General features: G+C 38.6%; 1 protein-coding gene across 1 annotated transcript in view; it reads right to left on the bottom strand.

Annotated features, from left to right (window-relative positions):
* The window catches only part of FARS2 (phenylalanyl-tRNA synthetase 2, mitochondrial), a 366541-nt gene that overhangs the window by 147831 nt on the left and 205509 nt on the right, over positions 1–13201 (bottom strand). The window contains exon 8 of the mRNA XM_030552343.1: positions 7309–7469. Coding sequence (XP_030408203.1) covers positions 7309–7469 — 161 coding nt within the window. The remainder of the gene's footprint in view (positions 1–7308; positions 7470–13201) is intronic.

Here is a 13201-nt window from a genome sequence, read left to right as displayed (position 1 = left end):
ATTTTATGTATAGTTGGGGTTATTTTTCACAATATGCATTACTTTACTTTTATCCACATTAAATTTTATTTGCCATTTTGTTGCCCTTGAGGGATTTGGGGCAAAAATCTGTCCGGGGATTGGTCCTGCTTTGAGCAGGGGGTTGGACTAGATGATCTTCTAAGGTCCCTTCCAACTCTGATATTCTATGAATCTATCTTTTTGAAGTTCTTCACAGTCTGTTTTGGTCTTAACTATCTTGAGCAATTTAGTATCATCTGCAAACTTTGCCACCTCACTTTTTACCCCTTTTTCCAGATCATTTATGAATAAGTTGAATACGATTGGTCCTAGACTGACCCTTGCAGAACACCACTAGTTACCTCTCTCCATTCTGAAAATTTACCATTTATTCCTACCTTCTGTTCCCTGTCTTTTAACCAGTTCTCAATCCATGAAAGGATCTACCCTCTTATCCCATGACAGCTTAATTCACGTAAGAGCCTTTGGTGAGGGACCTTGTCAAAGGCTTTCTGGAAATCGAAGTATACTATGTCCACTGGATCCCCCTTGTCCACATGTTTGTTGACTCCTTCAAAGAACTCTAATAGATTAGTAAGACATGATTTCCCTTTACAGAAACCATGTTGACTTTTGCCCAACAATTTATGTTCTTCTATGTGTCTCACAATTTTATTCTTTACAATTGTTTCAACTAATTTGCCCGGAACTGACATTAGATTTACCAGTCTGTAATTGCCGGGATCACCTCTAGAGCCGTTTTTAAATATTGGCGTTACATTAGCTAACTTCCAGTCACTGGGTACAGAAGCCGATTTAAAGGACAGGTTACAAACCATAGTTAGTAGTCCCGCAATTTCACATTTGAGTTCTTTCAGAACTCTTGGGTGAATGCCATCTGGTCCTGGTGACTTGTTACTGTTAAGACCACCCCAAGTTACCAGAATTCCTAAAAGGAGTTTTAGTCCCTTAACAAACTCCTTCTTAAATTGTTTCGTTAGCTTTGTAAGAATTAAAAGGGTGCTTATCTCATAGACTAGGGACCCCTGAAAAGACATCCAGCAGCAACCCCACAAAGTGTAGCCGAAAACCAAATTTTACCTTATTACCCTGCCAACAAGCCCATTCTGGTTTGTTGAGCCTATTTTGGATCATTTGGGGCTGAGGGCCCTCAGGTGGGGAGGGAGGAACACAGTAAGGCTAGGGGAACCACCAAAGGCTAAAGGGGCAACGGCTAGGGAAGCTGTCATCTAGCCTCTCACAAAATTCACGGGGAAGGAAATAGAGATTCAAAAGTCAGTCTTCCAAAGAGCATCCTAAGGCTCAGGAGTGTAGAGGAGAGACCTCAATATTGGTGCAAAATGATATTAATAAAATAATTATATTTTTAAAAATATTAAATCACTAAACTTGCCTGTGCCTTTACTGAAGTTTATGATATATGTATCACTATCATCTACCTTATCTCCCAATGGCAAGCAAATATCAGGGAAGATGAACATTTATTTATAGCCATAAAATGTTTATTACCTCCAAATGTGTTTACACCAACTCTGGGATGCAGTTTTATAACTTCTATTTTGCTTTAACATTCTATACTATTTTCTTTTATACTATGTTTTGAAAGATTTATATACGTGTTAATTATTGTGCCTTGTATACAATGTAGATATGAGTCTGCACTTACAAATTGTAAACAGACTGCAAACAGTAAATTGTAAATCTAGAACCTATTTAGTCAAAAAAGTCAACAAACAAATTAGAGTTATCAAAGAATGAGACAAGTCTCCTGTGTATAAGATATTGGCTTGATACAAAGGCAATACTTATTTCAAGAAGACAAACCATATAAACATGCATGTTTTAGGAAGAGACCTGATTGTGAGCTAGAAAATGTAGGGTGTGTTATCATAGTAATAAATATAAGTAAGCCTATACAAAGAAGTCTAGAACTATCATCATTAAAATGAATTTTATAATTACTCTAAAAACTTATTCAGAAAACAGCCTCTAGAATAAACCTGTGTCATTGGAAGTATTTAAAACCTTTTGTTTATTTCTTAAATGTTGAAATGGCAAACACCTTTCTGAAATGCATACTTGCAAATATGTTAATTAAATGCAAAGCTCCTAATACCATTGCTATGTAAATAGTGAAATACTTCATGTACAAATATAGCAAGGTCATTTGATGTCATAACTGATTACTAATATAAGAAGCCATTTAAGTAAAGAAATATGCACATTAATTGGGAAACTAGTTACCTGATAATCCTTTAGCAATCCCTCATCAAATTTGTGAAGACAAGAACAACCTCTCCAAAAACAAGTAAAAAGAAAAGACAATACCCTCTCTGATAACACTTGAAGAATTTAATTTTAAAAGTCTACTTTGAGAGCTGACCTTAACAGAGAGAACTGGAGTGTTTGGACTCATTTGAAACAGAATTTCAACTTCAATTAAACTCTGATGAAACCAAAGGAATATCTTTGAAAATTGACTGAATATAAAGAAAGAGTTAAAACTAACTTTAAAAGTCATTTGATGCTTTTCTGACAGAAGAACAACAAAGGCAAGTCAAAAAAATGTTATTCGTTATTCAGACAGCACATTCAGGAGATGAGATGACCCAAGCCAACTCTGAAGGCATGAAGCAGTGAAAGAAGGACAGCAACTAACTTTAAATCTACATAAGACTGAAACAATAGGTGTGTTTTTTTACATTCATGGAAGTAGAAAGGAAAGAGTATAAAACCCCCCTCAGAAGTGAGCACCCCCTGTACACACACCCTCTGCTACCCTGCTTCAACAAGAACTCTACAACTCATCACCTCCTGTTCATCTCTACAAGCAAGCTGATACAGACAGATAAGAAAAACAGAAAAGACTCAAGAAACTAACTCAGGCAATAGCTTCCCAACACTTCAACATGGATTGATGAGAGGATGTTAACTAAGACACTTGTCAAGAGACTAGATTTAAAACTCTTGTAATGATTTTATTGGAATATGAAATTGCTATTGTAACTTAAAATACTAACAGTGTCTCTTGTTAATCACCAAGTGATTAGAGCAATGGTTCTCAACCAGGGGCACATGTACTCCTGGGGGTACGCAGAGGTCTTCCAAGGGGTACATCAACTCATCTAGATATTTGCCTATTTTTACAACAGGCTACATAAAAAATCAGTACAACAGTTTTACAACAGACTACTAGCAAAGTCAGTACAAACTAAAATTTCATACAACTTGTTTATATTGCTCTATATGCAATATACTGAAATGTAAATACAGTATTTATATTCCAATTGATTTATTTTATAAGTATATGGTAAAAATGAGACAGTAAGCAATGTTTCAGTCATAATATGGTGTAACACTTTTGCATTTTTATGTGTGATTTTGTAAGCAAGTAGTTTTTAAGCAATGTGAAACTTGGGGTGCAAAAGACAAATCAGACTCCTGAAAGGGGTACAGTAGTCTGGAAAGGTGGAGAGCAATTGGATTAGACCATATATTCCTGGAGAGGAGACAGGCTAAACTCTGGTAAACAGAGAAATAGCGAGATTTAATTGGATTTAAGATTCTTAATATTTGTAACTGGCCTTTCTCAAAGACAGCTCCTGATATGGCTTCTTCTAAGTAACCGACTTCAAATATTCCCTTCAATTTCATAGGATTTTGTTAAAATTACTTATTTTGCCCATTTATAAACTTATTTATTATTTATTATTATTATTATTAATAACTAGAGGGGACCCACCAGTCCTTAAATTCTTTTACCCAATCATAAACAGCCTTTAAGTATCTAATCAGACACTAAAACTAGTGTCACAATAATTTGGGGGAAACAATATACTTTGATCTTAATTAACCAAAGGGAAAGCAATCCTCAGAGGTTTTCACTCTGTGGGGTGTAATCTCTGTTAAAAGCTCTCCACAGAGAAACATACAGAAGAGATTGTAATGCAAGTAACGAGCTTGTCATTTGTGTTCAGTCACTCGTGTTGTTTGATGTCCTCTTTTCCTTTCTTTAATAGTAAAATAACACTGGCTAATAATCGTGATGATTTTGCTTGCTCTTGATCATGGTGTTCCCTAAGAAATGTTAAAGAACCCCTGTGACTGAAACAGTGGTGGGAGCCACACCCCGGAGTTCTCAGCAAGAGAAACAATTAATAACAGCTGGCCGACCATTCCTTGCTTCTCTAAGACAAATATTTTTAATAAAATTCCTCGGTGTCCAGAAATTTAAAATAATCCCTTTCTACCACACAGGAGGGACACACACCTACTCAGACTAAACAAGCACACCTGGGAAGTTCAGTGTCTGGTGAGCCTCCTAAGGCTTGCAGTAGGAAAGGTGCGGGGAGCCCAACTAACCTTATAAAACTAACAATACATGGAGGCTAAGGGCCTCCCGCTGAGCCTTCTCTAGAGCTTGTGGGAGCTGAGGGTTAGGGAGGCCCCTGAAAAGAGGCTTGAGTGGGGGTGGAGGGCTGCTAGTTTCCTTGTAGTCTCACAAGCCTCCAAAGACCTACAGAGATCGAGGCCTCATGATGAACCCCGACCAGTTCAGACACTTACTCTGGTAGATACTTCTCCTAGGTGCCTCCTAGGGGTTGCAGGATCTTAGAATGTGTGTATTAATAAGGCTTCCCAACTGCAGACATCAGGAAGGGAGGAATGCCCCTTTCTACACCCTCTCCCCTCCACCATTCCAAGTTAGCACTTTAAAAAAATAAGGAAATTCCGACATAAAATACTTCATCGAGGTGAAGTTAAGGTTTCTGTCTTTGGTTGGCATGCTTATTATCTTTCAGCTATATTAGAATCACACAAGAAATTAGAAGCCTAAGGAATTCAGTTAACAATGCAAACATTTTAAAGTATGGAAATTCACACAGTTAAGATAGCCAAATTGCCACGGTTTTGCCCCAGAAGAAATCACTGAATGTCTGAGAATTCACTTATAGAGGCAGAACTAAATATGCATTTTTTGTTATTCTAGGTTGGCTATCTGCTGACTTAGAGAACTATAACAATTTACAAGTATTAGAAGAGCACTAAGATGAGGAGAAAATTGTTTAAGGTGGTGCATGGTGGTAAAACTGGGAGCAATGGCATGAAACCGAGCAAAGAAAAAATTTCACAAGCTAGCAGGAAAATGTTTTTACTAAACTCTGCTGGGCTGTGAAATAGTCTGCCAGTGGATGTGGAAGACGGTCTGGCACTGGAGTATTTTAAAATGGACAGAATTTTGCCTAATACAGTCGAAGTCCTCTGAGATCCCTAATTTCTATGATTTCACATGGAGAACAACTTTTGACTGTTACTATAGGGACCAATTTCATCTATCTCAAGAGGAGAGAAAGTTTTTTTTTTTGGTGCTGGCATAGAGAAATTTGAAGGAATCGTCTGAGCATCACAGAAGTGTTACGTTTTATGTTTTGAAGAGCTTCATTTAATGATGGTAAAAGGAGAGCTGCTGTTAAATCTGGTCAAGGAAAGTAAAACACTTGTAATGAAATTCAAAGCTCTCAATAAACATTATTTTGTCATTCTAACTTCTGTATAAGCATGATGCTGATCAGAATTAAACTGAATGCTATGTGACAAGGTACCAGAAGAAATCAGGCAAATCCAGAGTCTGTCTATCTTTAGGAAACACTGCAAGGCCTTTCTCTTTGAGAAACTTTTCAGCCATATGTGACACACTCAATTCAAACACTCCTTTTTTCCTAAACCCTAGTAACTGCCCTCTCCAAAGGAAAACCGTACCCCAAGCAGAGTTTTGACCCCGTGAAAGGAGGGATACCCAAAGATTCATGAAGTCCAACAGGGACTTCCTATTCCTAATGATTAGACATGGAAGGTGCTCAGATACAACAATGATGGGTGACAGCATAACATTTTAAAATAGATTAGATTAGATAAGATAAATTTCATCACCTGGAGCCTCACATCCACAATAACATTAAGAGAGAAGAAAATAAAGTTGTTTTTTTTCACTAGGCTTTTCAGGTTTGACTGAGTTCTGTCAGTCATTTTCATGGTTTGCTTTGACTGGCTCCTCCTTCCTGGAAAGTTGGAGTTGTAAGTATGCATACTGTATTTGAATGGATGTCTGGGTATTTCAAACCTCCAGCTGGAGTTTGATCTTTGTGAACACACTGGAATATTTAGGTTTGCTCTTGTGTAGGTCCTTTTTACAGTATTTCACAGGATAACTGTGGAGGCCTTTCCCCAATCTAATATGCCAATGCATCTTCATTGCTAGGTGATTGTACAAATGTGAGAGCTGTTTCAACAGCTGATTCAGATTTATTGTAATTTTTCTTTTAATATTATATTTACTTTCAAAAATAAAAAAAAAACAAGTGGGTTCACAAATTAAGTGAGAGGAATAGTAAAGACACTAGTGTTTAAAGTTCACCTCTCCCACATTGACATAGTACTGCAACAATTATTATCTAATTTCTCCTACAGAGACACCTGGTAAAATTTCAGTAGCTAGTTTAACTTTTCAGTAACCCCTTCCAATGGAGAATGATGCCAGTTGACTTGACCCTCCCCATGCCAATGGTAAAGTATACTCTGAATGCTGCAGTGCCTTTCAATCAATTCATGTTCAGCTGCTGTATTACTGCAATGAGTGTGGCAGTCTGCCAGCTACAGAAACGTTAGAATGGTTTTGATGGCAGAGTTACTACAAAAGTGCTGCTGAAACTCCAGCTTGCAACTCACCCATAGAAGAGGCTGAGGAAAATGCTGCTGATATATTGGGGCAAAGGAAACTTGCACTTGTTAAGTATCATTAAAAGCTGTACCCACATACACATTGAAGATAGCAGGTCACATTTCCAAACTGTTTTGTAGAGGGTTCGCCAAGCAACTCCCAGTGACTTGAATGTACATAGCATGGCTGTAACACTAGGCAAAGATTTAGGAATTTATTACAGTATTTTTAGAGGCAGCTTCCATTCAAAGTAACACAGAATTACAACCCTCATTCAGGAAATCATGTAAGCACATTCTTGAATTCATCCCTATCCAGAAAAAACATGTAAGCATGTGCTTCAGTGCTGTCCTTAACAGAGATGATTTTCTGAATATCTAGAGCTCAATAAAAATGTTCCATCATTGATATAAATGTATGGTAATGACAGGATTTTACCACATCAGCTGAAATTTTATTATGATTTTATTATGTATTTTACTATTGAAAACAATTTTGATTATTTAACATCCCGTCTCCTTTGGTAATGATCAATCCCTCCTACAGACAGAAAATTTTATATATCTTACCTGAAAATGCACTTTTTGGTCAATGTGAGGCACACTAAACTGTTTCAGGAAGCGTTCGTCTTCACTCCAGAACAGGCGGATGTCAGGGATATCATAGAGGACCATGGCCAGCCTCTCTAATCCCAGGCCAAATGCCCAGCCAATTTTCTCCTCGGCACCAGCTGCAATAAACAAAGATAAAAATCCAAGGGCTTAAATGTGGCACATGAAAAATTGCTAATACAATGCCCATCTCTTTCCCAAGGAAGATGCTAAAGAAGCATGAAAGGAAAAAAGTCTCCAAGTAATTGTCAGATGATGGAGCTAAAGCCTGATCGTCGTCCCATCAAAGTCAGTGGCAAACATGATCGAGGAAGCATGACCGAGTTCAAAAGTAAGCAAGGCTTATGACCAGGAAGTCTTGCTCACTTGGCTCTCTGGCTGCAGTTAGACTTTGAAGACACAATTAGCAGAAGTGTATATTGCCTTTCTTTATATTACTCCTCTACTGTGCTTATAGGTTAAACACTTAATATTTTATTCAATTATGCTGTATAATACATACAAAAATTGGTTTACAATCCAAAGCATTTTAGTTGGGCTGATAGGCAAGGCCAGTGCAGAGTTAACACTGTCACTAGCATTTGGGAGGATCAGAACAGTCGCTTTCAAGGTTACAATAAGATCAGTTCAGACAAACTGTTTGCAGAACAAAGGGATTTAGGATACCGCCAGTGTTAATAACAAACAACACCTCTACCCAGACAGCTCTTAGATCAGCAGAGGCTTTTGCACCTGGAGAAAGCTGTTACTCCCAGATAAGCAAGGTTCTGTTATTATAGCAGTTAAATAATGATTAATAATTCTTTGTACTTATATAGCACTATGTATGTGAGGATCTCTCAGATCTTTGCAGAGGTTCATGACACAAGACCCCCGTCAAGAAGGTGAATAGTCTTATCCTCATTATTTACAGTAGCGTAAATTGAGGCACAAAGATATTAGAGTAAGTTTTTAAAAAAACGGAGCCTAAAGTTAGACTCCAAAATCCACATACAGACATCTGCCTAATTTTCAACAGTGCTAAGTTCTCAACAGCTCCCACTGAAGCTCAGCCCTTTTAAACAATCAAGCAATTGCCTAAATATGTATTTAAGCTTCCAGTTTTTAAAACCCTGGTCTAAGAAATGTGCCCCAGTTCACACAGGAAGCTGGTTATAGAATTCTGTTTCCTGATTTCTATCCCTGTTACCATCCATGGAAGGAAACTCCAGCAGGGAGCCCATGAGAGCCTTCCTGTAATTAGGGCAATTGCTACCGCCTAGAGGTGCACTGTCCCCATTAGTGCAGAAGAGGAACATCACATAGTCCTGGATTCTTGAAGGCAGACATAACAAGAATTAGAAAAGAAGCGTAATCATTGTTTTGATTTATTTAATTAACCTGAACTTCCTTATGTTATTTAGAATATTAGAGTCCCTCAGCAGGATTCCAGTGTCCTTTATTTGTGCTATCAACTGGCTCACGCTGCACTTTCCAGACATTGCAGTGGGAGATTAATCCATTTTATAAAGAATAATCCATAGCAGGGATAGTCAATAGGTGGACCGTGGGCCAAATCTGGACTGCCAGACACTTTTGAACAGACCGCAACATCTTTTTATTTACTTATTACCATTATTATTGTTTTTGTATTATTTTCTCTGGAGTCTGGACCTTGACAATACCTTGACCAAGAAATTTAGACCTTGGCAAAAAATAATTGATCACTCCTGATCCATAGGGTCAGAACTGTAAATATCCTGCTCTGTCCTCCATATGATGTTCTTGGGTACAGAGTGAAGTGTCCATTCAGGTTCTCTGAAAGCAGACAAGGTAAGAAGCAGTCTCTGCATATATGTCACACAAAAAAGGTTGGATTTTGCAAGGTTGGTTACCCAATTTTTATATCATATAAAGGGCAGATACAAAGACACAAGTGTCACCAAGTTACTTTTTTTTTTAAACTCATACTGAAAAAATAAAGGAAACTGAAAGCTAAGGTTGCTGCTAAGTTATCTGGAACCCACTACAAACAACTGTGTTAATTACCAAGACATCTAATGAAGTGGGTTTTAGCCTACAAAAGCTTATGCCCAAATAAATTTGTTAGTCTCAAAGGTGCCACAAGTACTCCTCACTCTTTTTGCAGATACAGACTAACATGGCTATCACTCTGAAACAAGACAAAATAGCGACGCCATAAAGTTGCACTGGGGTTTGTGCTTAGCACAAGGTTTTAAGCTTCTCTGCTTTGAACATGATAGTGTGCCCTCCCCAAATGCAAAGCACTTATTCTTTTAGTATAGAACTAATTTTTGGAGAATTTTCATGTAAGACTGTTGATAAGTTTAAAAGTTATAAGTATTTAAAAACTGAGAAATTTGTATAATCTACTCTCTCAGCAGACGGATGCTCCAGAATCCAAGTGTTCATGTACAAATAATTATGTTTGTAGTCCTTATGGATGTGAAGAAAAGATGAACCAGAGGAAAATCAGTGTTAAAGTTTGGTCTTCCTGAACTGTTTCCCTTTACTGTCTTGTCATTTGCCTCCTTAGATGATAAACTTTTTTTGGTCAGGGACCCAGATAGAATCCCAGCCATACTGAAGTCAATGACAAAACTCTCACTGACTTAAAAAAGGTCAGGATTTTACACCATATCACTGTACAGCGCCTAGCACAATGGAGCCATGATTTACCCTCAGAGCACTACTTCATACATAATAAAAACAGAAATAGACTGCCTGAGGCAATAGCTCTGAGAGCTATGACCTGCCACTGCTTGTCTCAACAGAGGAGATAACTCTGAAACCTAAAGATGCCAATTTAAATGCCAACAATGTTAACTGTTTCACTAATGCTCATTTGAGCAGAGAGAACTAACAAAGGTGACAAATTTATCTGATGACAAATGGAACTGATGACAGTGTATGTTCTTTGATATGTAAACATTAGCAGAAGGTCTTGATCTAGACTGTTTTTAAATGTTACTAATGGGCATAGTTTCATTTATGAACAATTTAATAACAACCATTTCTGTGTATTCTGCAAAGTTTAACAATATTCTTTGACCAATTAATTTGTCATACACTGTATTTTTACAGTGAATATTGTGCTTTCATGTCAGTTTATTTTTTAGAAGGAAGGGGTTCCATTGCATACTTCTACAGTATGCGCATGTGGTAGCCAAATGAGAAAGCATTCTTCATCCAAGCAACTACTTTGCAAGCTTAGCACTTCAATGGCTCACCTATCCACAAGGACCTGCTCCAAGAACTTGTCTTTTGGGTCTCCTGAACACTAGGAAGCCCACAGGTGGGAAACTGCTTTCCTGAAGACTTTCTGAATTTTAGGAGGCATACACAACAAGGTTCTCCTCAGCTGGCTGCCCTACAGAACTTGTCAAATCACTATACACCCTCAGAACACACCCCTCCTGCTGTGTCCCTTCCCTGCTGTTTCGTTTTCTACTTGTAAATTATAAGGCCCCTAGTCAGCAAAACATTTAAGCATGTGCTTAACATTAAGCATATGAATAGTCCCACTACAGTCACAAGACTAGAGCATATTCTTAAACGCTTGCTGAACGGGATTGCTAATATGCTTAAAGTACATGCTTAAGTGCTTGAATTGGGGTCAAAGCATATAAGCTTTTAAAAACAAATATTTCATGCAAGTACAACAGTTATCACTACAGAATTTATACATATGAAATCTACCTGAATAAAAAGCAAGCACCTATACTGACAAGAAATTAACTGCCTGGGGCAAGTGGGCAAGAGAAAGTGACGAGGGAGATGGAAGTGACTGCCACAGACTTAAAACTGGGATGGAGACAAGCTGAGGGCTCACGAGTGAATCTGGTTGGGCAGCAGGTTTAAGGGAACTGGGGAGCTGGTGAAGCATCATAGCTTCTCTGTTTAAAATGTCATAGGCCAATGGAGATAGCTTGAACATCTGTTAAAGCTTTCTCCAGCTTTCCAGGCTGCCAGGCTCTTGATGCTTCATGTGAAAAGATTTGACCATTCAGCAGAGGAGCATCACTGAAAGTTTCCTTGCCCCATACATAGTTTTAAAGGAGCCCTTCTTTCCAGCCCCATGGTCAGTCTCCGATCCTGGGTCCTCAGTCCTCATAGATAAATACATTATATATATTAAAAGAAAAATTCCCCCCACAACCACTCAAACACCGCCAAAAAATTCTCCATTACAAATCTTTGTTAACTTAGAATGAAGATTGCTCAAATGTATTTCAAACACAAACATGTGGACACTGAAACACCAAAGAAATCGTAAGTTAAGGAAAAATACATGACCAATACAACACCATTCTCCAGACTTTAGCCCACTACCCTCACACTGCTCACTCAACACTTTCTACTCGCTCAATTTCTGTACCAAACAACTACAAATAATTTAATCTTCTTTGGGCTGGACTAGAAGATTCTATACTCTAGTTGAGAGACATATCCTGACCTGCCGAAGCGCAGGGGTTAAAGCTACTGAATCCTTTATTACACCAATGGACAGAGATATACATTTTTCTCTGAGACAAGGACTTTTCTATAAGGTAAGATTTTTAAACTCTACTTTGTAATTAATTTTAGGATCAGGCTAACATTCTCTCATATGCATCTCAATCATGCTTATTTTTATACCTATGCTGCCTTTTATTATACAGTTTCCTAATTACTTCTGTTAAATTGCCAGTAAGGAATTATTTTATTCAAGACAACTGAACTGAGTCTTGGAACTATGAGAAGGGGCAGTTACTGAGAGGTGAGAGAAACTCAATCAGTGGTTCTCATCTTGCGGCCCAATCAGCACAGAGCTTCGGTTCCTGTGGGCCAAATAGGTAGTATTGGGTGTGGCCCACAATGGTAAAAAGGTTGAGAACCACTGAACTAAACTCTGATCTTAAGGTTGAACGGGGTTTCTCAAACAGGGGTCGCCGCTTGTGTAGGGAAAGTCCCTGGTGGGCCAGGCCGGTGTGTTTACCTGCCCCATCCACAGGTCCGGCTGATCATGGCTCCCACTGGCCACGGATCACTGCTCCCAGCTCCCATTGGCCCGGAGCAGCGATCCGTGGCCAGTGAGAGCTGCGATTGGCTGAACCTGCGGACGGGGCAGGTAAACACACTGGCCCAGCCCGCCTGCGGCTTTCCCTACACAAGCAGCGACCCCTGTTTGAGAAACCCTGAGGTTGAAGCAGTATCAGAAATGGAAAACAGCTTGGGCACAGTGTGTGCTGTAAATCAACAAATCCAAATCTGGCGGACTAAGGACTGGAGTGAGTTGATAAAGACCTGATTCCTCCCGTTTAAAGGTTGTTATTGACTGTTAGCTTGATTACCTTTACTGACTGAAACTGCAGGAAGAGATATGGACTTTCAATTAGCCAGGACCCAACTATTATGACGTAAATTCCACTCAAACTAATCTACAGCCAGAGAATACTACAGAACACAAGTGTAATGAGCTCTCTGCATGAAACATTGCTTAAAGTGTAGCCCCATGTTACAGTATTCTAATCTTGAGGTGAGAAATGCAAGGTAGGAATTAGAAAGAAAAGGATGCATTCTTCTTGCCAAGCATAGATGAGGAAAAACAGTCTTGGCTACAGCCGTCACCTAGTAGCAGGTGAAGATTTAATAAAACCTCCAAATTGTGAACGAGTGATAAATCACACACACACTTCCTCAATCAACAGGGCTGATATATTTCTCTGCCATTTCTCCTGGTTGCATCCCTGAATGTATAAGCATGATCCTAGTCTTATGTGCATTGACCCTCTGCCAGTCATCCTCATTCAAGCTCCAATTTCAGCCAAAGGCTCAGGGTCTGATTTACCACTGTGTTTCTTTTGAGTAA

This window comes from Gopherus evgoodei, chromosome 2 (assembly GCF_007399415.2).
Source record: "Gopherus evgoodei ecotype Sinaloan lineage chromosome 2, rGopEvg1_v1.p, whole genome shotgun sequence".
Classification (NCBI taxonomy): domain Eukaryota; kingdom Metazoa; phylum Chordata; order Testudines; family Testudinidae; genus Gopherus; species Gopherus evgoodei.
The sequence above is the reverse complement of the archived record's forward strand: the minus strand, read 5'-3'. Positions and strand labels throughout refer to the sequence as shown.